Source organism: Chiloscyllium plagiosum, chromosome 41 (assembly GCF_004010195.1).
Source record: "Chiloscyllium plagiosum isolate BGI_BamShark_2017 chromosome 41, ASM401019v2, whole genome shotgun sequence".
Classification (NCBI taxonomy): domain Eukaryota; kingdom Metazoa; phylum Chordata; class Chondrichthyes; order Orectolobiformes; family Hemiscylliidae; genus Chiloscyllium; species Chiloscyllium plagiosum.
Genome location: NC_057750.1, coordinates 6,844,176 through 6,867,794, shown reverse-complemented (window position 1 = coordinate 6,867,794; position 23,619 = coordinate 6,844,176). Strand labels below are relative to the sequence as shown.

At 45.4% G+C, this 23,619-nt stretch overlaps 1 protein-coding gene across 1 annotated transcript in view; it reads left to right on the top strand.

The window, feature by feature from the left end:
- Positions 1-23,619, top strand: part of LOC122542797 (echinoderm microtubule-associated protein-like 2) — a 132,352-nt gene that overhangs the window by 82,049 nt on the left and 26,684 nt on the right. The window contains exons 5-12 of the mRNA XM_043680848.1: positions 6,530-6,659; positions 9,230-9,379; positions 10,750-10,819; positions 14,112-14,218; positions 14,642-14,659; positions 17,180-17,396; positions 20,467-20,566; positions 23,387-23,541. Of these exons, the coding sequence (XP_043536783.1) occupies positions 6,530-6,659; positions 9,230-9,379; positions 10,750-10,819; positions 14,112-14,218; positions 14,642-14,659; positions 17,180-17,396; positions 20,467-20,566; positions 23,387-23,541 (947 nt within the window). The remainder of the gene's footprint in view (positions 1-6,529; positions 6,660-9,229; positions 9,380-10,749; positions 10,820-14,111; positions 14,219-14,641; positions 14,660-17,179; positions 17,397-20,466; positions 20,567-23,386; positions 23,542-23,619) is intronic.

The following is a 23,619-nucleotide window of genomic DNA, read 5'->3' as shown; positions in this document are numbered from 1 at the left end:
CTATGACACCTCTCCAGGGCTGGTGAGACTTGAACCAGGTCTTTCCGAGGTCAGACTCTCTCTCTACCTCTTGCTCTAAGCTGCTGTCTCTAACTGGTGATTTGTGAAACTGAAAAGTGTATCCATCCACTGTACCTCTTTGACCAAGAGCTTGGATGAAGAACAGAACAGAAGGAAGGAAAACAACAAACTTCTCATTGAAGCCTGTGGACTGGTGCTATTGAACTGTTTCCCCAGAGTTTTCCTTTCACCTATAACGCCCATTGTTTAGTGTTTACAAAGGGGGTTAGTTTCAACTAGTAGTTGGGAGTTCATTTTTGTTTACTTGTGGCTAGAACTTATTTGTAATAGTTTAGTAGGTCATAACAGGAATCAGTGTTTTCAGTTTGGCAAATTAGGTGCTTTGTACATTTTGATTAAATCTTTAATTTCAGTGACAGCCATAGGAAGAGCGGGGCTTGTCTCCGCTCACGTTCCCAAATGGGGTGTGACAGTACACCAAGAACAATGGGTTCTCCCATCACTTCAGACAAAGTTCCAGCTGAAATGAAACAGTTACAATCCAGGCTGATGTCTCCTGTGACATTGGACCACACCTTGATTTGCATATCTAATTACAAGCGCTGCATGTGAAACTTGTTTTGGAGGGACAGATAGCGATGTTTTTCTGGTGTATTCCCTCATCCTAAATATGCTTGACTTTCTCTTCTCCCTCCAAATGTTGCAGTCACTCAATAGAGCCACATGGAGGAGTTTCTGTTCAAGTTGTTTTACCCTGTGTCTTGGGGCTCCAGCTTGCAAGCTCTGAGGTTGGATTTTTCAGACCATCTTTGTCAACGTTTTGGGATATCTAGAGGTGCAAGTTCTTCTGATCTGAAGGGCACAGCCTAGAGTATCCAGAAGGCCCTGTCCAAACTGTATGACTGACCTGGTCAAGCTGAAATTCTGCTGGACATGGCCTTGATACCTGGCATGCATCATCTTGCCAGAACATGCTGCTGATGGGGAATTTTATCTGGTGGCCAGGTAATACTACAAACAGATCTCTGATCAATGCAATTCTTCTTACCAGTTGACCCATTACTAGTAGGTTGTCCACATCTCTCATTCATCACCAAGTGACATAAGGACCACTGCCCCTGACAAAAACCAAGGCGCTTTCTGTAGCCTGAATGAGTATGTTAAAAACCGATCTATTTGTATTTATCTAGCCCCTTGGGCAATATGCAATCTTCTCTCCACATTATAAAAGCTATAGAAATGCTATAAAAGAGCTCGGAATGACTATGATCTAATAACGGGTCTTAAGTGCAGCTAAAGTAGGCTTTTAAGGGTGTTTTAAAGGAGAAAATTGAGGTGGAAAAGTGTAGGACAGGAATTGCAGGGGTTGGAGCCAGGCAGCTGAAGGGACAATCACCCATGAAGTGTTTACATTGGGTAGACGCAACAGGCCAGAGATCTGCTGTTGAACTGGAGGACATTAGAGATTGGGGAAGACAACCCCATGGAGAGATTTGAAACAGGGTGAGAATTTGGGGTTTTTAAATTAAATTTGTTTTGTGGGATGATGGTATTATTAAATAGGCCAGTATTTATTGCCCTGGAGGGGGAGTGGGTTTGGTGAGCTGCCTCTTGTTTTGGAACACTATGTAGACTGTGTAGTGGGAGGGAGGGAGCTGTGAGTTTTGACCCAGCAACACTGAAGGAATGCTGATATATTTCCAAGTCAGGATGGTGAGTGGTTGAGGGAGGAACTTTGCAGGGGGGTGGTGTTCCCATGTATCTGCTGCCCTTGTCCTTCCAGGAGATAGAGGTCACAGGTTTGGAAAATGCTGTCAGGGAGGCCTTGGAGGGTTGTTGCAGTGTGTCTCGTAGATGATACTTGCTGCTGCTACTGTTTTTGGCGGTGGAGGGGATGAATTTTGGAAGGTAGCAAATGTGATACCAATCAAATGATTTGCTTCCAATTAAACCTGTTGGACTATAATCTGGTGTTGTGATTTTTAATCCAATCAAATGAGGTTGCTTTGTCCTGGATGGTGTTAAGCTTCTTGAGTGGGGTTGGAGCTGCACCCGTCCAGGGCAAGTGGGGAGTGTTCTGTAACACTCCTGATTGGTGGACAGGCTTTGGGGGGGGGGGGTGTCAGGAGGCAAGTTACTCACTGCAGGATTCCCAGCCTCTGAGCTACTCTCTGTAGCCACTGTATTGATATGGCTAGTCCATGGTCAATGGTAAGCCCCAGATTGTTTGATAGTGGGGCATTCAGTGATGGTAATAATCAGATGGTCATTCTCTCGCACTTAAGTGGCAAGCAACGTTCCGATCATCCGCCCAAGCCTGACTGTCTAGGTCTTGTTGCGTTTGGACATTGGACTGCTTCAGGACCTGAAGATTCACAAATGGTGCTGATCAATTGCACCATTGCAAACATCCTCACTTCTGACCTTGTGTTAGAGGGAAGGTCATTAAAGATGTTGGTTTGAGCTGAGGACATTGCCCTGAGGAACTCCTGCAGAAATGTCCCAGAGGGAGGATTGACCTCCAACAATGACTGGCTTCCTTAGCATTGGTTATGACTCCAACCAGTAAGGATTCATTGTTTTTGAGACCTCTTGGCTCTGTCTATTGTAAGCCGATTCTGCTGTTTATCGTGCAAGTATTCCAGTATTGTCACATCACAAAGACAATGCTTTGTACTGCTCCTGGCATGCCCTGCGGTGATGCTCTTTGGAACCATGGATAATCATCAACCAGCCCCTCCCCCCACCTCCCAGCCTGATGGCACCACCAGTAGAATGGAGATATGCTGGATCATGAGGTTCCAGATTATGAATGAACACAAATCTGCTGATGGTCCATAGCACCTCACGAATGCTGGGTTTTGAGTTGCTAGCTGTAGTCAGAATCTGTGAAACCAAGTAACCTGGGGATCCAGGTTCAAATCCTGCCATGGCAGCTGTTGGAACTTGAATTCTGTTTTATAAAAAAAAAAATCTGGAATTAAAAGTCTAATAATGACCATAACCACTGATTTGTCAGAAAAACCCATCTGGTTCACTAAGTGTTCTTTAGGGAAGGAAACTGCCATCCTTACCTCGTCTGGCCTACACGCGACTCCAGACCCATAGCAATGTGGCTGACTCTTGACTGCCCGTTGGGCAATAAATACTGGTTTAGCCAGAGATGCCAATGTCCCATGAGTGAATGGGGGTAGGGGGAAAACAACTGTCCCATTGGACAGATGAGAAAGGGTATCGTCACTATACAGACTGGGCCTCATCTCCAGGGACTATAGTGCTCCCTCAGTACTGTCATGGACAGGTGAATCTGTAACGGCTAGACTAGCAAGCATGAGGTCAGGTATTCTGTCTCTGCTTTTCCTTTTTGACACTTTATGTTGCTATATAAACACCGATGTCTGCTATGACCTCGTCAGCCTTCTAGCCTTGTCCTATCTGCCTACTATCCCATCTTTAACTACTCACATCATTAAACTTTTTTATTACAAAATCATTGAGCATATTTATTTCTTCACTTGTGTCCTCCAAATTCATTTGGACAGTTTTCTGTACTGGGCTTGCCCAGGGCAAAGTGATCAATGGCATCCTTTTATAACCAACTTACTATGTTCACTGTTAGGATGTAGAACTTCGAGTTAATGATCAGATGAGTCAGTGTGTCTCCTGTTACTGACTTGTTCAGGTTCCATGCTTTATGTATGTCCTTTTGACAGACCCTTCCAGCTGTAAATGATTGGGATTTTGGCCAAAATCCCAAATGTAAATGACTTTGAGTCTGTCAGTAATTAATCCAGAGTAAAGCAATAACAAAACCATAAAGAGTTATCCTTTTTGTTCTATGTAACTCTTATTCACAACCTCTGTGTGCTCTATGAGCACACTGTTACAATCAATGGCAGTATGGATGAGATCAATCTGGAGTGATTTACACACTTGCAAACCCAGTTAGAATATGACAGTGTCACTTGCAATAGTTTCGAATACCTATAGTGTGGGGGCAGGCCATTCAGCCCATCCAGTCCACACTGACCTGCACAGCATCCCACCCCATCCCTGTAGGCCTACATTTACCATGACTAATCCACTTTGCCTGCACATCCCTGGACATTGTGGGCAACCTAGCCTGGCCTATCCACCCTAACCTGCCCATCTTTGGAAGGAAATCCGCACAGACACAGGGGGAATGTGCAAACTCCACACAGTTGCCAGAATGTGGAATTGAACTCCGATCCCTGGTACTGAGAGGCAGAAACGCTAACTACTGAGCCACCATCCAGTCCAAGTTTTTAGACTAAGTTTCAGAAATGCTCAACATCTGGAAAGAGGGATGGGTGGGGGAAAAATGCTCTTCTTAGAGAGACCCCACCATTTTTTTTAAAGCTAGCTGGGGCGGCATGGTGGCTCAGTGGTTAGCACTGCTGCCTTACAGGGACCCGGGTTCGATTCCAGCCTCTGGCCACTGTCTGTGTGGAGTTTGCACATTCTCTGCGTGGGTTTCCTCCAGGTGTTGTGGTTTCGTCCCACAGTCCAAAGATGTGCAGGTCAGGTGAATTGCTAAATTACCCATAGAGTTAGGTGCATTATTTAGAGGGGAATGGGTCTGGATGAGTTGTTCTTTGGAGGGTCGGTGTGGACTAGTTGGGCCGAAGGGCCTGTTTCCACGCTGTAGAGAATCTAATCTAATCTATGTACCTTCAAATGTTTGAGCTGTGATCACCGCATTCCTTCTGATGTATATCAAAATGGATTTGCTAAACACTTGCATTTAAGTGGGTAATGTTTGTATCCACTGACCATCCCAAAATTCTACACAGTCAAATAACTTCTCAAATTGTTAACGGAAAGTGGGAAACTGGGTTGAACCAGTAGCAATTTCTTTTTTTTTTAAGAAAAGGGAAAATTTAAATCCGGAAGCAGCTGTGAAGAGGAACAGTTAATGTTTCAGGTTGACCTTTTTCAGATCTTCAGAGATCACACACGTGGAAAAGATATATTGGTTTCTCTCCCTCCCTCCCTGAATCATTTCAGTTGGGTGGTCTCTCATTAGAACAAATTCTGAGAGATCATTAACCTGAAACAAACTGTTTCTCCTCATAGCTGCTTCCTGACCTGAATTCCTCTTTTTTTTTCCCTTCTGTTTGTTATTAGCTATGGTTTCCAGCATCTGTAGTAGTTTTGGTTTTTGGACACCCATGCTTTTGAGAAATAGAGATTGATCAGGAGGGACCTCCATTCTGTTTAAAATATAGTAGGTTCCCTGACCTACCGGGGATAGGAGTGAACCCATTCATTTCAGTGGGAAAATTTACCTTCCCGACAGCCTCCTGCTTCTAGAAGGTTCCCTGTAGTATGTTCAGCCCACAGGAAACTGCAGAAAACAATTCCACGGATACAGGGGTCACCCTGTAATGCCACCAGATCTTTACAACCACTTTTGAGAGCGGATGGAACCTTTTTTTGGGTTCATCAAAGTTGGCATTGGAGATGGTGCAGCGTTCTGTCAGGATAGTATTCACATTATCCATGAATGAAAACCCAAAGTCCCTTCCTCAGGTTGGATGATTCCCAAATCTGGAGTCTGGTACAATTACAGTATTTAAAAGGTATCTGGATGGGGATATGAATAGGAAAAGTTTGTAGAGTCTTAGAGATGTACAACATCTCCATGCCAACCAGATATCCCAATCTAATCTAGTCCCACTTGCTGGTACCCAGCCCATATTCCTCCAAACCCTTCCTATACATATACAATAATCATATAACAGATGCCTTTTAAATGTTGTAATTGTACCCTCCTTCACCACTTCCTCTGGCAGCTCGTTCCATACACACACCACCCTCTGGGTGAAAGGATTGCCCGTTAGGTCTCTTATATCTTCCCCTCTCACCCTAAATCTATGCCCTAAAGTTAAGGACTCACCCACCCCTTGTCTGTTTACCCTATCCATGACTCTTTTTTTTTTATGATTTTATAAAGTTTAGAGGGATTTGAGCCAAATGCGACTAGATTAATTTAGGATATCTGGTCAGCATGAGCGGGTTGGACTGAAGGGTCTGTTTCTGTGCTGGACATCTCTATAACTCTAGCCTTTTTGGATGTTATTACATCCCTCTGGAGTGGGTGGGACTTGAACCTGGGCCTCCTGGCTTGGAGGTAGTGATGCTACTCAGCATTGCCAGTACTGCACTTGTTTTCTGTCTGGGTTGCACACTGTAGACAATTCGAGCAGGAATTGAACCTGCAACCTCCTTCATTCGCAACAGGACCTGCTATCCACTGAGCTGCAGTCATCAGAGCCGCATTCTAATTTCCATTTGTATCGGCAGGTTTGCCATTTTAAAAATTTCTCCAGATGTTTCCTGAAGGTGAGGTGGTGCAGTACCTGAGGATTGATTTCTGAAGGTGATGAAGCGGGATAACTCTTTCTGCTTTAGAAGCAGACAGCCGGTCACTGTGTGTCTCACCCTCTTCTTTTTTCTCTCTCTCTCTCTGCTGTTGTTTTTACAGAGGATGGCTATGTGAAGATGTTCCTACGTGGCCGACCCATCTCTCTGTACATGCCACAGGCACTGACTGGAACATACAAGTTGCAGGCCACGACTGAATTACCAGCCTGCAAACTGAAGATGGAATGGGTGTATCCTCCACCTTACAACAGATTTGTTTCTTTTCCTTTTCAGATGCTTTCCAATGTGTTGCAGGATCTGCAAAATAGCCACTTAAATATTTCTTAATTCTCACTTTTCTAGTGAGTTTCTGCCTCTCACTTCAGTGGATAGCAGGATCCAGAGTTTCCTGCAGTTTGTATTCTGGCTGGTGTCGCTTTCATCTCTCATTTTTTTTGTTTTAGGAGTTTATGCTCTCCTCCACCAGACAACCTATTTAAAAACTGGAAAAAAAAACTGTGGATGCTGTGAGAAGCTCAGCAGGTCTGGCAGCAGCTGTGGAGAGACATCAGGGTTAATGTTTCAGGTCAGGTGACTTTTCCTCACCCATCAGTTCTCAGGAAGGGTCATTCGACCTGAAACGTTAACTCTGATTTCTTTCTGGATGCTGTCAAACCTGCTGAGCTTCTCCAGGAGTTTCTGGGTGGTTTGTTGCTGACGAGAAATCCTATCTCTGTCTCAAATCATTGCATTGCAGAATATCTATCCTACATTAAAAATGCCTACTAGACATATGAGTCACGGTCAATCTTGTGTAAACGCTGACTTCTGGCCTGTAAGCTTTTTCTTTTTCACGTACCTCCTGATATTTTTGGTTGAAATCCAATATATTTTGTGCTTGCCACCCTCTCTCACTGCGGAAATCAAACTGCCTCTGGTACAAACCACCGTGTTATACATAGAACAGCAGGCCATCCAGGTGGCTATTGTGCTCAATGGGTCAGCCAATCCAGTTTAGATTAGAAACAAGGGTTGAAACAGCAGGAGACAGGTTCAATGTATTGATGCTCGTTTTGAAGATCTAGTGCAGGCCCAATAGATTAAATGGTCTTCGTTTGCATCTAATAATTCTGAGATTTTTTGTTTTACTTTCGTTTGCAGGTGGCAGGAACAGCCTGGCAACTCTGCAAGATTAAAAATCACACAACACCAGGTTATAGTCCAACAGGTTTAATTGGAAGCACTAGCTTCAGAGCGCTGCTCCTTCATCAGGTGGTTGTGGAGTATAAGATTGTAAGACACAGAATTTATAGCAAAAGTTTACAGTGTGATGTAACTGAAATTATATATTAAATTATAACACAATCCAGGTCATTTTCAATATATAATTTCAGTTACATCACACTCTAAACTTTTGCTATAAATTCTGCATCTTACAATCTTATACTCCACAACCAGCTGATGAAGGAGCAGCGCTCTGAAAGCTAGTGCTTCCAATTAAACCTGTTGGACTATAACCTGGAGTTGTGTGATTTTTAACTTTGTACACCCCAGTCCAACACCAGCATCTCCGAATCAAAAGAGCGATTGATGGCAAAGGGCATTTGTCTATTTCTGAGATACGGGCGTCACTAGCTAGGTCAGCTAGTGGTAAGCTGCTTTCTTGAACCATGGCATTTCTTCGGGTGTAGGGGCACCCGCTGGGCTGATGGGGGAGGAATTTCTAGGGTTTTAATCCGATGGTGAGGGAATGGCTGATCCAATGCTAAATGGAGATGGTGAATGGCTTAGCGAGAAACAGAAGGGTGGTGGCGCTCCCAGTTAGCTGCTGCTCTTCAACACGATTTTGTGGAGGTGATTTGTGAAGGCTCCGGTGTCGGACTGGGTTGGGCAAAATCGGACGTCTCGCGACACCAACTTGTAGTCCAACAGGTTTATTTGAAATCACAGGTGACAAAGGGGCAGTGCTCTGAAAGCCTGTGATTTTTGAATAACCTGCAGGTTGGACCATAACCTGCTGTCCTCTGACTTTGCCCTTCTACATGGTTAGAGTTCATGGGTTTGGGTGGTGATGGGGAATAAGTCTCAACCTCTCAAATCTCACTGGTTTAAAAATTGACCATTTCTTTGACGGACTAATTTGCAACTACTTTTACACGTGTTTACAAGCCCTTAATGTTGAGGATAAATATATTTTATTATTTTTAAACTTTTTTTTTTCCCTGGCAGTGATGTCTTTTTTTTTGAGATGAACATTCTTGAATCCAGTGCAAAAGAAAATTGCACTCATGCTGCTAATCTGAACTAAGAGCAGGAAATAGTCTACAGCTCAGACAGTATCTCTGTACAGAGATACTAAGTTAACATTCCAGGTCATGTTAATCAAAACTGATTATTGACTGAAATGTGAACATGATAAATCTCCTGTTTGCGGACTATGCTTTTATTCTTCATATGTTTAACTCTTTTGTTGTAAATGTCAAAAGTTTATCACTTTCATGCAGAGGGTGGTGCGTGTATGGAATGATCTACCAGAGGAGGTGGTGGAGGCTGATACAATTACAGCATTTAAAAGGCATCTGGATGGGTATATGAATAGGAAGGGTTTAGAAGGATATGGGCCAACTGGTGGCAAACTGGACTAGATTAGGTTAGGATATCTGGTTGGCATGGACAAGTTGGACTGAAGGGTCTGTTTCTGTGCTATGCAGTTCTAGGACTCTGATGTTTGACCCCCATGAGGATTCCACTGTACACTGTTCTGTACAGTGGTACACTGACTTCAGTCTCCTTGTATTGTTACCTTAACCATTCGATCCAGGTATGGTTATCGAGGGCGTGATTGCCGGTCCAATCTCTATCTCCTACCGACAGGCGAGATTGTTTACTTTATCGCATCGGTTGTTGTGCTCTACAACGTAGAAGAGCAGCTGCAGCGTCATTACCTTGGACATAATGACGATGTGAAATGGTGAGTATCTCATGGTGGTCTCTGCTTCTAGGCTACAAGGCTCAAGTGCCACCTGCCCCAGTGCTATATCCAAACAGGTTGATTTTTATTACATTTTTATTTTTTTTTCCTTTTGTGTCCACTGTTTGGACCAATCTCCTTTTTACCTGCATTGTCAAGTCAAAGGTTGATACCAAAACCGTTTTCATTGTAGTGAATGGAAACCTTCCCCCTCATTGTCTCTTGGTAACACATGCACCACTGACCCTCTGCCTACGTGTCTGTGCAGTGATGCACTTTTTAATGAGTGATATCGCTGAAGTTTGTGGTCCATGGGGACCTTGAACCTAAGTCGATGACATTTCTAGCATTGACTGGACAGTGTGTAAACTTCAAGAGAAAGTGAGGACTGCAGACGCTGGAGATTAGACTCGAGAATGTGGTGTTGGAAAAGCACAGCAGGTCAGGCAGCATTCTGCAAGTGATCTCATCGCGATGATGAGTTGCTGCTGGCTAGTTGCATTGCCTTTCTTCACAACCACAAGCTTTTTTTGCCATATGGTCTCCTTACTGTGAGATTGCCTGGAGTTTACTGGCATTGGCAAACGGAGGGCATTGGTGACTCGCGTGTTTTGTCAGTGCCAAACATTTCTTCACTGTCAGCCAACCAGAAGGGTTGAATCCTATCTGTGAGCCACGTGTGTCATTGCTAACTCTGCGGACTCTCACCATAACTGCAGGAGTAGATCAGTCGCAGTTTCATGCATTAGAAGTTTTTAACCTCTCCCTCAGATGTGGGTTTCACTGGCTGGGCCAGTATTTATTGCCAGTCCCTAGTTGCCCCTTGAGAAGGTGATGATGAGCTGCCTTCTTTAACCGCTGCAGTTCAAATGCTATAGGTTGACCCACACTCCCATTAGGGAGGGAATTCCAGGATTTTGACCCAATCGCCTTGTGTTGGTGACAGCCTTGGTACTCTTGAGCCTCCACGGTGGTGTGGCGTGTTCGCTATTGATCCAAGGACTATCAGGATTTGGGATGGGAAGAGAACACAATGGCCACCATTTGGAAAGGGTTGTCATCAGCCACTTGGACAATCACTGCCCCCTACTGTGTGGTGAAATTCACAGCTTTTTTTTTCCTTTTTTGTAAATGTCCAATTTATGCCTTGGTTAGGGACTGAGTATTGTTCATGAAACCTTATGCAATAAAATAATACTAACAAAGTGAAAGGGAAGCAGAAGTTAAGTAGAAACAGTAACATGGTTAAAGGTTGTACACAGCGTGTGACTGGGCCTCTTGCTATGACTCTGGCTTTATTCTGGACCTAGCACTGTTATTGATGAGGAATTAAAGGCCAACGTTGTGACTCATTCCTCTCTCTCTCTCAGCCTTGCAGTACATCCTGACAGAGTCACCATGGCAACAGGGCAGGTGGCAGGAACCACAAAAGATGGAAAGGTACAATCTATTCAAATTTCAATTTCTGTTCTTTAAATAAAGAAGGTATATTTGCCTATTGGGTTTCTGAGTTCTCTGCTATAACATTGACCCAACAAAGGACCTATTATCTTAAACTGCAGAAAGCAAGGGGCATAGGAACAGGAGGAGGACACAGTCCCTCAGGTCATCATTCTATTCACTAAGATTAGATTACTTAGTGTGGAAACAGGCCCTTCGGCCCAACAAGTCCACACTGACTCGCGGAGAAAGTGAGGACTGCAGATGCTGGAGATTAGAGCTGAAAATGTGTTGCTGGAAAAGCGCAGCAGGTCAGGCAGCATCCGAGGAACAGGAGAATCGACCTTTCAGGCATAAAGCCCTTCTTCAGGAGGCTTATGCCCGTAAGGTCGATTCTCCTATTCCTTGGATGCTGCCTGACTTGCTGCGCTTTTCCAGCAACACATTTTCAGTTTCCACACTGACCCGCCCCCACCCAGACCCATTCCCCTACACTACGGGCAATTTAGAACGGCCAATTCACCTAACCTGCACATTTTTGGACTGTGGGAGGAAACCGGAGCACCCGGAGCAAACCCACGCAGACACGGGGAGAATGTGCAAACTCCACACAGTCAGTCGCCTGAGGCGGGAATTGAACCCGGGTCTCTGGCGCTGTGAGGCAGCAGTGCTAACCACTGTGCCACCGTGATGTGACTTGACACTTTTTTGGCTTGGTGCCATTTAGAGTTCGATCAACTGAAAGTATTATCTGTCTCAGTTTCTCAATTTGCAATCTAACATTGATTTCTCTTCTTTTGGAAGAAAGCTCCAAGTTTCTACCCGACTTGGCCCTAGAGAGGTGTTTCCTAGTGTCACTCCTGAAGGATTTAATGGTACTTTGTAAATATGTCCCCAAGTCTCGGATTCACCTATATCTATCTCCCTAGGAGAAAGTGAGGCCTGCAGGTGCTGGAGAGTCAGTCGAAGACTGTGACGCTGGAAAAGCGCAGCAGGTCAGGCGGCATCTGAGGAGCATGGTCTTTCCTGATGAAGGGCTTATGCCTTAAACATTGACTCTCCTGCTCCTCAGACACTGCTTGACCTGATGTGCTTTTTCAGTGCCAACTTATCTATGCCACTCCGTGATTTTATAAATCTTTTTATAAGGTCACCTGTCAACCTCCTATGCTCAGTGTTTCTTTTAAAAAAAGTCCCAGCCTTTTTTGTCCTTTTTTGTTATATAACTCAACCTCTCCAGTCCTGTTAACTCCTTTCTGAACCATTTTCAATTTAATTATACCCTTCCTATAGTAGGGCGACCAGAAGTGCACACAGTCCTCCAAAAGTGACTTCCCCAATGTCCTGTATAACCTCAACATGACGTCCCAACTCCTATACTCAATGGTCTGAGCGATGACGGTGTGTGTTAAACGGCCTGTCTACCTGTGACATGACTTTTAAAAAAACAATATAACGGAACCCTTGGGTTTGTCTGTTTGATAACACTACCCAGGGTCTTACCGTTTAACTGTGTAACTCATACCCTTGTTCATTTTACCAACGTGCAATTCCTTGCATTTAATCAAATTAAGCTCCATCTGCCAGTCCTCGGCCCATTTGCCCAATTGATCCCTTTGGAATCTTAGGTAACCTTCTTCACTGTCCACTATACCATCAATTTTGGTGTCATCTGCAAACTTACTAACCATTGCCTCAAATAGTTTCCTCAATCATTTATATAAATGACCAAGAACAGTAGACCCAGCACTGATCTCTGTGGAACATCGCTGGTCACAGGCCTCCAGTTTGAAAAACAATCCTCCGTCACCTATTGTCAAGCCAATTTTGTATCTAGTTGATAAGCTCTAACTGAATCCCATGTGATCTAACTTTACTAATTAGTCTACCATGTTGAACCTTGCAGAAGGCTTCACTAAAGTCCATTAAACAACATCAACAACTCTGCCCTCTATCGTTTTGGTTACGTCCTCCAAAACAAACTCCATCAGCTGTGAATAACCATTATGAAGATTCAAGGCTGAGGTTACAGAATTTCACATAGTAAGGAGTTAAAAGATTTTGGGATAATGAGGAACGGTTGTATTAAATAAAAGATTGGCCATGAACATATTGAATGGCGGAGCAGGCTCTAGGCAGACTTGCCTGATCCGGTTTCTTTTCATTGGGTCCTCTATTGTAATCATTCTAGAATGTTCTGAAAGTGAGCTGTGGATCTGGTGGGAAAGATATGCAGTCTGTTAATGCTACACGATATCCCAATTACGGAACCATATATGGAAGAATTTAGTGAGAAATGTGGAAAGTGGTGAAGTTTTCCTTGTTATTTAGACATTATCACACAAGGAAAAGGCTTTTTGACTGCTTACTACTCACTGTGGAATCAGTAAACGCTGCTGGGACGATATGAAATGGGAACAGGAGGAGGCCATACAACCCAGCCAGCTTCCTTGTTTAAATACTCATTTGTGGGATGTGAGCGTTGTTGGCTGGGTCAGCATTTATTACCCGTCCCTAATTGCCCTTGAGGAGGGGGCGGTGAGCTGTTGTCTTGAACCATTGCAGTCCACCTGCTGTGGGTCAAGCTATAATGCCCTTAGGGAGGGAATTTCAGAATTCTGACCCGGAGACACTGAAGGAATGCTGATCTATTTCCAAGGCAGGATGGTGAGTGATGGGGAACTTGCAGGGGGTGGTGTTCCCATGTATCTGCTGCTCTTGTCCTTCTAGATGGAACTGGTCGTGGGATTCTCCACAATCTTCTCCCGAGAGAAGAGATTCTTTCTCATCAGTGTCTTTTTAAAGAGAAGGGATCTTCCACTTAAACGCAGTACTCCCTCAGTCTAAATCAGGCTTGTTCAATATATAATTTCAGTTGCATGACACTGTAACCTTTTGCTAACATTCTGTGTCTTACGGTCTTATTCTCCACAACCACTTGATGAAGGAGCAGTGCTCCAAAAGCTAGTGCTTCCAAATAAAACTGTTGGAGGATAACCTGGTGTTGTGTGATTTTTAACTTTGCCCATGAAAGATGTCAGCCGGGTGAATCTCTCATAGAATTAGTTCCCTGGTTGGGGCTGTTGATCTGCTCCAATCAGGGAGCCCTGGCTGACCAATATAAACAGAAGTGTCAGGGGTCCTGTTCACTCAGAGCTCTCTGAGGGAGCTGGATCAGTGTCAAGCACTATGCTAGTGTAAATAATGGGTGGCTTGGTGACGGGATACCGGCCGTCATGGAGTTATCTCAGTTATGACTCTCGTTAAGTAACTTTCTACCCTTCCCGAACAGCATCTTCCACCTCACGTGCGTGTGTGGGATTCAGTGAGCCTCAGCACGCTGCACGTTATCGGATCCGGAGTCTTCGAACGAGGCATTTCTTGCGTGTCCTTCTCCAAGTCCGTAAGTGTCATTCATTGATTTGTTTTCGAGGCCATTGTGCGTTCGCTTAATGTATTCCCATTTTGGAAATATTTCCCCCTCTGTGGGCTAGGAGGCCACACACACACACACACGTGAAATGTGAGCCAAAACCACTTTACAATGTTAAAAGTCAGAGGGATAAGTTTTTAGTTTGTAAAAACAATAACTGCAGATGCTGGAAACCAGATTCTGGATTAGAGTGGTGCTGGAAAAGCGCAGCAGTTCAGGCAGCATCCGAGGAGCAGGAAAATCGACATTTCGGGCAAAAGCCCTTCATCAGGAATACAGGCAGAGTGCCTGAAGGGTGGAGAGATAAATGAGAGGAGGGTGGGGGTGAGGAAGAAAGTAGCATAGAGTACAATAGGTGAATGGGGATGGGGATGGAGGTGATAGGTCAGAGAAGAGGGTGGGGGAAGGTAGCAAAGAGTACAATGGGTGAATGGGGGCTATCATCACTGAACATCTCCTCAGTGCCCAGCTCTCCCGACTGCCTGCCCTCCCCTCATTAAAGTCATTTCAGCTATTTTAAATCGACCTGCTCAGGCATATTAACACATATCCAGGGCAAGTGGGACTTGAACCCAGACCTTCTGGTTCAGAAATAAGGTCACTACCACTGCACAGTGAGATCCTTCACTGACAGGATTTTAGATATTTTCAGAGATGGTATCACACACTTCTGGCCCTTTTAACACCTCAATCCATAACAGTATCAGCTGCTGACAGTTAATTCCAGTGAAGAACTTCAGCTTCAGCTCCCTGACCCGTTAAAACCTTTTTCAATTTTCACCTCATTGAGGGGACACATCTGTTTCACTGGCACCACCTGCCATCGGCTACTGAGGCTTACAGCCCACAGGGTGGACAAGCCTCAAAGGCCGGACTCTGACCAGTTAGTCCATTCCAGTGAGGATGATCGGGGAGGGGATCTGAAGACACATATGTGTCTTTGTCTGTGTCTCTCTATTTGTGTGTGTGTCTCTCTGTGTTTCTGTGTGTGTCTGTGTTTGTGTCTGTCTGTGTCTGTATATGTGTCCATGTTTGTGTGTACCTGTGGTTGTGTGTGTGCATGTGTATGCGTGGGTGCGTGCGTATGTGTGTACGTGTACATGTGTGCGTGTGCATGTGTATGCATGTGTGCGCGCGCTGCATGTGGGTATCCCTGTGTCCGTCTCCCTGAAAGAATTCCTTGTTTACACTAACTGACCGACATCATCACTTGGGTCAGATATTAGGGGTTGATTGATAGCAGCAGACCCTCCAGGAGGAGACAGAAAAATATCAGAAGAACAGAAATTTTAGAAATAGAGAAAGAGATTAGAGACAATTTATCAACTTAAAATAGAACAAACTGTCGACACGTCAGAGTTACAAAACCAATGATGGTTTTTCTGATCTATTTATATATTTGATCCTATTTTATGACTGGTGCTATCTACTTCGACAAATTTCCCGTCAGCTCTTCAGAACTGCAACATGCTCGCCACTGAAACTGCAACGAGGCGTTAATTTCACAGCTATTAATTTCACGCCTAAGGTTCTAAACATTAAATTAGGCGCAATTAAAATCTTGGAGAATCCATCCTCTACTTACATTGACAATTCAGCTAAATTCTTTAACCCTCTCTCTCCATCCACCTAACCCTCCCTCTCCTCACCTACCTATCCCTCTCACTTTCTCTCCATCCACCTAACCCTCCCTCTCCTCACCTACCTATCCCTCTCACTTTCTCTCCATCCACCTAACCCTCCCTCTCCTCACCTACCTATCCCTCTCACTTTCTCTCCATCCACCTAACCCTCCCTCTCCTCACCTACCTATCCCTCTCACTTTCTCTCCATCCACCTAACCCTCCCTCTCCTCACCTACCTATCCCTCTCACTTTCTCTCCATCCACCTAACCCTCCCTCTCCTCACCTACCTATCCCTCTCACTTTCTCTCCATCCACCTAACCCTCCCTCTCCTCACCTACCTATCCCTCTCACTTTCTCTCCATCCACCTAACCCTCCCTCTCCTCACCTACCTATCCCTCTCACTTTCTCTCCATCCACCTAACCCTCCCTCTCCTCACCTACCTATCCCTCTCACTTTCTCTCCATCCACCTAACCCTCCCTCTCCTCACCTACCTATCCCTCTCACTTTCTCTCCATCCACCTAACCCTCCCTCTCCTCACCTACCTATCCCTCCCACTCTCTCTCCATCCACCTATCCCTCCCCTTCCCTCCCCCTCTCCAGTATTTCTCTCCATCGGAAGGAGCCAGGCCTGTTGAGTTTCTTCAGCAATCTCAGAGCCTGTTTCAGATTTCCAGTGCCTGCAGGATTTTGCTTTGATCAGAATCACCAAATTATATACAATCTGCTCATAATTCACATCATAATGCATTTTTATTCTTCATGGCTGTTCCTGGGAAGACCAACAGCTGTTGCCTGTGAATTGTGGGGTTTAGTTGACCACCCCAGAGGGTGGTTAAAAGTCACCCCCATTACTGTGGGTCTGGAGTCACACGTAGGCCAGATCAGGTAAGGATGGCAGATTTCCTTCCCTGAAGTACATTAGTGAACCAGATGGGCTTTTACAATATCCGATGATGGTCACCATCACTAGCTTTCAATTTGCAGATTTATTAAATTTAAATGACACCAGATACCTGTAGCCACCTTGTGCCCATTGGAAGGGAGTTTCTCCATGACTTGCTCCTTGTGTGCAGGTGACTGTCTGTCTAAGTTGAAACTTTATTGCTGGAACAGCACAGCAGGTCAGGCAGCATCCAGGGAACAGGAGATTCGACGTTTCGGGCACAGGCCCTTCTTCAGGAATGAGAGACATTCCTGAAGAAGGGCCTGTGCCCGAAACGTCGAATCTCCTGTTCCCTGGATGCTGCCTGACCTGCTGTGCTGTTCCAGCAATAAAGTTTCAACTTTGATCTCCAGCATCTGCAGACCTCACTTTCTCCTCGAAGACTGTCTGTCTAACCTCTGTCTGTGTGTTCCACATTCTTTTGTTTTTAAACAGTGTTCCAACGAGTCAGTGCTGGCAGTGAGTTTCCACCCCACTGAAGCCCAGCTCCTCATCACCTGCGGCAAATCCCACATTTGCTTCTGGACTATGGAAGGCAACACTCTTTCCAAGAGGCATGGCATTTTTGAGGTGAGCCGCTTTGTTCTTGCAGATGGGGTGGTGGGAAAGCCCCTGTGCTACTGGAAGAGCTGATCAGGGACAGGCCCTTCGGCCCACTAACCCTGCACTGACACATGACACCTTTCTAAACTAAAAACCGTTTGCCTGTACACAATCCATATCCCTCTATTCCTACATCTGTCCAGATGCATTGTAAACATTGTTATTATCTGTTCCTATCACCACCTCTGGCAGTGTATTCCAGACACTTGTTGCACTATTTTTTAAAAAACAAAAAAAAAGTCTCTCTCATCTTTTAATTCCCCCCCTTTATGCCTTAAACCTGCATCCCTTAGTAACTCTAATTTCTATCCTTAAGGTTAGATTCCCCTACAGTGTGGAAACAGGCCCTTCAGCCCAACCAGTCCACACTGACCCTCTGAAGGGTCACCCACCCAGACCCATTTCCCTCTGACTGACCCACCTAACACTATGGGGCACTTTAACATGGCCGATTCACCTGACTTGCACATCTTTGGACTGTGGGAGGAAACCGGAGCAACCAGAGGAAACCCACACAGACACAGGGAGAATGTGCAAACTCCACGTAGACGATCACCTGAGGCTGGAATTGAACCTAAGTCCCTGGTGCTGTGAGGCAGCAGTGCTAACCACTGAGCCACCATGCCACCCTACCACCCTAGCCTGGTGGAAAATCTCTGACTACTCATTCTATCCATGCCTCTCTCCATCTTGTAAAATTCCATCAGAACAGTTTAGGTTAGATTACTTAGTGTGGAAACAGGCCCTTCGGCCCAACAAGTCTACACCGACCTGCCACCCACCAGACCCATTCCCCTACACCTAACACTATGGACAATTTAGCATGGCCAATTCACCTAACCTGCACATTTTTGGACTGTGGGAGGAAACCGGAGCACCCGGAGGAAACCCACGCAGATACGGGGCGAATGTGCAAACTCCACAGAGACAGTCGTCTGAGGCAGGAATCGAACCCAGGTCTCTGGCGCTGTGAGGCAGCAGTGCTAACCATTGTGCCACCCAGTTGTTCAGTGGAATATTTTTGCAGGAGGTGTCTGGGATGCAAGCCATTGAGAATGGCACTCCGTCACTGTCCCATCTCTGTGGGATTTGAGCGGTGGTCCTTTATAAACTTGTGGCGATGATGTCATGGCCTAGATGTCGCATTGGGTGTGGAGTCCATCCCAACAGCACCTTCCCTTTCAGGTGATACTTAATTGGCTGCTCAGTCGGACAGAGGGAGTGGCCAACCTGCTTTCCACTCCAACTCTTCATAAACCCCCGTCCCAATGAGAACACCAGGCTGGAGGTAAGGGGAACTCTGATCGAGGGTCACAGAGCAGGAGGGGATCTACATCACACCATTTTGTGTAGGGTAGATAGCAGCCCTGCGCTGGGATTTCTAGATCAATCAAATTTCAACATCCATTCGAGCATTCAAAAATACATCAAATCTTCATCAACACCATCCCCCCTCCACCACCTCCTTTATACCTTAAACCTGCATCCTCTTAGTAACTGACGTTTCCACCCTGGGAGGGTGGGGGTCTCTGACCATCCATTTTATCCATGCCTTTCGCACTCTTGTAAAATTCCATCAGGTCAGTTGTTCAGTACAATTTGTTTTTTCAGGAAATATCTGAGATACAAGTCATTGAGAATGGCACTCCCTCACTGTCCCATCTCTCTGGGATTTGTGCGGTGTTCCTTTTTAAAATTGTGGACATGTAAAAATGTTAGTAGGCAATTAGTTTACGTGGTCATTGGGACGATTACATGTAGACTGGGAGTTGGTCCTGTCTTGCCTGCAGAGGTTAAAACATGGCCTGTATACAGTCTGTGCTTTTATTATGCTTAAATCAAAAGCAAAAGTTTTTGACATTTTGTAAATAATGAATCTTTTGAGACAAACTTTTCTTTCTCTTCTGAGACCATATAACTGGGGCCTGAGACTGTAGGGACAAGGGTAGGGGTCCCTGTCCAGGTGATAAATCTGTCGACCCAGTCGCTGTCTTTGGCTCTACCCAGTATAGTGAAGACTTTGATTTTCCCCCACTCTCTCTTCCCCCTTCAAACCTCCCCACTGGGGAATCTAGAAATAGGACCGACAGCTTCATAATAAAGGATATCTATTTTAAGTTGGAGATGAAGGTTTTTTTTAAGATTAATTTGAATCTTTTTTATACTCTATCTCAGAGCTCAGCTGCTGGGTTTATTCGGGGTCGAGGCAAAGTAGCCATAGAGTCATAGAGATGTACAACATGGAAACAGACCCTTTGGTCCAACGCGTCCGTGCTGTCTGGATATCCCAACCCAATCCAGTCCCACCAGCCTTTTGCACTTTTGGGAATTTAAGGGACCAGATGACACAGGAGCAAAAGTAGACCATTCAGCCCATTAAACAGCAATGCGGACTCAATGAGATCATGGCTGATCTAATAACCCTCAACTCCAATTTCCTGCCTCTGTCCGTGTGGTCATTGGAACAAGGGCCGAGTAGATCTAGTTGACTGAGATCCTTGATAGGCCCAGGTTAACAAACCCATTTGGGGAGCTCTGGCTATTTTATTCAATAGTGTGGAAGCAGGCCATTCAGCCCATAGAGTCCACAACCCTCCAAAAAACATCCCACCCCCTATAATTCTCATGGCCAATCCACCTAGCCTGTGCATCTCTGAACACTATGGAGCAAGTTCCCTTGGCCAATCCATCCTAACCTGCACACCTTTGGACTGTGGGAGGAAACCAGAGCATCCCTACGCAGACGCAGGGAGAATGTGCAAACTCCACACCGAGGCTGGAATCGAACCCAGGTCCCTGGTGCTGTGAGGCAGTAGTGCTAGCCACTGTGCTGCCCCTACATCGATTGGTCCTTTTTATTTTTCTGAAGGAGAAAATTTGCAGGGCTATGGGGAAAGTGGAAGGCATGTCGGACTATTTGGACGACTGTTTCAAAGAGCCAGCGCAGCTGTGATGGACCGAATGGCCTTTTATTTTTGGGGCTGTCAATCACTTGATTCTTTTTATTTTTTTGAAACTTTATTTTTTGTTTTTACAGAAGCAAGAGAAACCCAAATACCTTCTGTGTTTGGCTTTTTCTGAAAACGGGGATGTGATCACTGGTGACTCAAGTGGAAATCTGGTTGTTTGGGGAAAAGGTAAGGAAGTAACTGGTAATGATTGCAGAACTGGCTAGTGTTCCTGGACCTGCTGTTCTGGAATCTGCTGTAAAGACAACAGAAACTGAAAGGCATGTACATTTGCATGATGCCTTTTTTTTTTGTGTGGTCTCTGGCCATGCCAGTGTACTTTGCAACTGATTTTGAGGTTTAATGTGTGAGGGATTGCAGAATGCTGAGGTGCAGGGGAGTCTGGGTGTTATGAGTCACAACTTGTCGTACCTGCATGCGTTTGAGGCAGGCCAATCAATATCGGCCTTTATTGCATTGAGAGTGAAGTTTGAAAGTTTTGATCTGACTTGACGGGGCCTTGAGACTGCACCTGGAGTACGGAGTACAATTCTGGGAACCTTTTAAAGGATTAAACTTTGGTAGTTGTTCAGGGAAAGATCACTCTGCTGATTCCTGGGGTGAATCTGTTGCCTCTTGAGGCCAGGTTGAGTAGGTTAGGCCTGTACTCGTTGGAGTTTGGGAGAGTCTGATGTGATCTTCTTGAAACCTAAGATTCTGACAGTGTGGATGCTGAGAGGATGTTTCTGGTTATGGGGGCTTGTAGAACTAAACTGAGGGGGTTTCTCACCTGGAGGTGAGTTGGAATTTCATCTGGGGGTCTTTAGTCTTTGGGATTCTCTCTTGCTGTCACTCCTCCTCCCTTTTCCCTCCAAGGAAAGCAGTCATCGGACAGACCTGTGTAACTCATAAGTGAGTCCATGGTTATAGAGAACAGAAAGGAAAGGAACTCTGAGGCAGCCTTCAGACCAATCTGTTGATACTGTTGACTGCAAGAGTAGGCACAATGGGCTGAATGGTCAGAGATGTACAGCATGGAAACCCTTCAGTCTAACCAGCCCACATCAATCAGCTTTCCTACATTAATCTAGTTCCATTTTCCAGCACTTGGCCTATATCCCTCCAAACCCTTCCTATTCATATACCCATCCAGATGCCTTTTAAATGTTGTCATTGTACCAGCCTCCACCACTTCCTCTGGCCGCTCATTCCACACACGCACCACCCTCTGTGAAAATGATGCCCCTTAGGTCCCTTTTAAACCTTTCCCCTCTCACCCTAAACTTGTTCCTGAATTGTATGACCTTGAGGGGCAGTCCCCTTGATGTGCGTATGTGTATTTAAGGAGTTTGGTTAGATATAGAGAGAAAGTGTTGCCTCTTCATGGGGTTGGAGTGAGTCCAGGACTAAGAGGCATCACCATCACATAGGACAGCCAACCATGGTGTATCCCATATACCAACACGGGAAGTGGAAACTTATGATCCTGACTGGGAGAGGAAGACATGAAATGCTTTAACAGTGGGATTTTGGGCTCAAGAGTTTTTAAGGATCATGGACCCAAGCCTGGTGGATGGAGTTGTGCTGCAGATCAGTCATGCTATTATTGAACAGCTGATTACTACAAAGGTGGAGGAGAGGAAGTGCCAGTTAGCTAGACAGCTGGCTTACAACAGTGATGCCAACAGTGTGGGTTCAGCTCTCTCTCCAGTTGAGCTTACCTTCAAGATCCTGCCTTCTAAATCTCAGCCCTCATCTGAGGCATGTTGACACTCAGGTTAAAGTTGCCATCAGTTGTTGCTCTCTGTGACCAATCCCAACTTCTACTTTTCGGACAAGGGTGCCCATAATTTGAGTATAATGAGGATCATGTAAATGATTGCCTACAGTATGGAAACAGGGTCTTCAGCTCAACAAGCCCACACCACATCTCTGAAGAGTAATCCATTCCCCTACGTTTACCCATGACTAATACACCTAACACCCCGGGTCTGCGTGGGTTTCCTCCGGGTGCTCCGGTTTCCTCCCACAGTCCAAAGATGTGCAGGTAAGGGGTAAATGTAGGGGTATGGGTGGGTTACGCTTTGGCGGGTCGGTGTGGACTTGTTGGGCCTGTTTCCATACTGTAATGTAATCTAATCTAATCTACTAGGCAATTTAGCACAGCCAATTCTCCTAACCTGCACATCTTTGGACTGTGGGAGGAAACCCACACAGACACTGGGAGAATGTGCAAACATCACACAGGCAGTTGCCTGAGGTGGGAATCGAACCCAGGCCCCTGGCACTGTGAGGCAGCAGTGCTAGCCACTGTGCTGCCCCATGTTAATGCCTGCAGCTGATCACTTGACTTTCATCAGTAAGAGAAGATACCAGTCTAGAACGAGCAAGTGACAGGGTGGCTGACTTGGACAGTAAGGTGCTGCCTGACCTGTTGTGCTGTCCCAGTGCCCCACATTTTGACTTGGACAGTAAGGTATTGGGGTTGGGCATCTACTTGATATGGCTGTAAATTAAGATTGTGCTTTACCTATGTAGCTGAAAAGTCTTACTTGCACTCCTCCTAGGCTGCCTGCTGCTTGTTTTAATATGGGGAAACATCCCAGTGATGCCCCAGACCGGAGTTCTTCCACAGCCAGGGAGCAGAACTGGCTTAAAGTCCCAAGATAAAGCAGAAATGGGGTTCCTCTCCCTCTGAGGAGAAGGTAGAGGCATTCTGATAAGACGTCTCCTCTTAAATTATAGACCATCAATGAGAAAGATGTTCTCACTTCAATGACTAAAACCCCAACAGCAAATTCAGGCAATTTTAACTAAATGTCTTTTTCAGCTTTTTTTTAAACATTGGAACAAGATGTTTCTGTGGTGCATCCTGTTTTCGGAGGGTATAGATTAACATTTAATTCTCTTTTACCCACTCTTTCTTTCTTATTTGCAGTCCCCTGGTTTCTGCTAAATGGTTTATCCTCCCTGCTATGTGGTTCATCTCTCTCTCTTTTTTTTTTGCAGGAACTAACCGGATCAGCTCAGCGGTTCAGGGGGCTCACGAAGGTGGCATTTTCAGCCTCTGCGTGCTGAATGATGGGACTCTTGTGTCCGGTGGAGGGAAAGATCGCAAAGTCATCCTCTGGGACAGGCAGTACCACAAGGTCCAGGAAACCGAGGTGATTAGGAAGCCCGTTTCAGTGCTCCGATTCAACTCTGGGATGGCAGGTTCCCTCTGGGGTAACCTTGCTGACGAG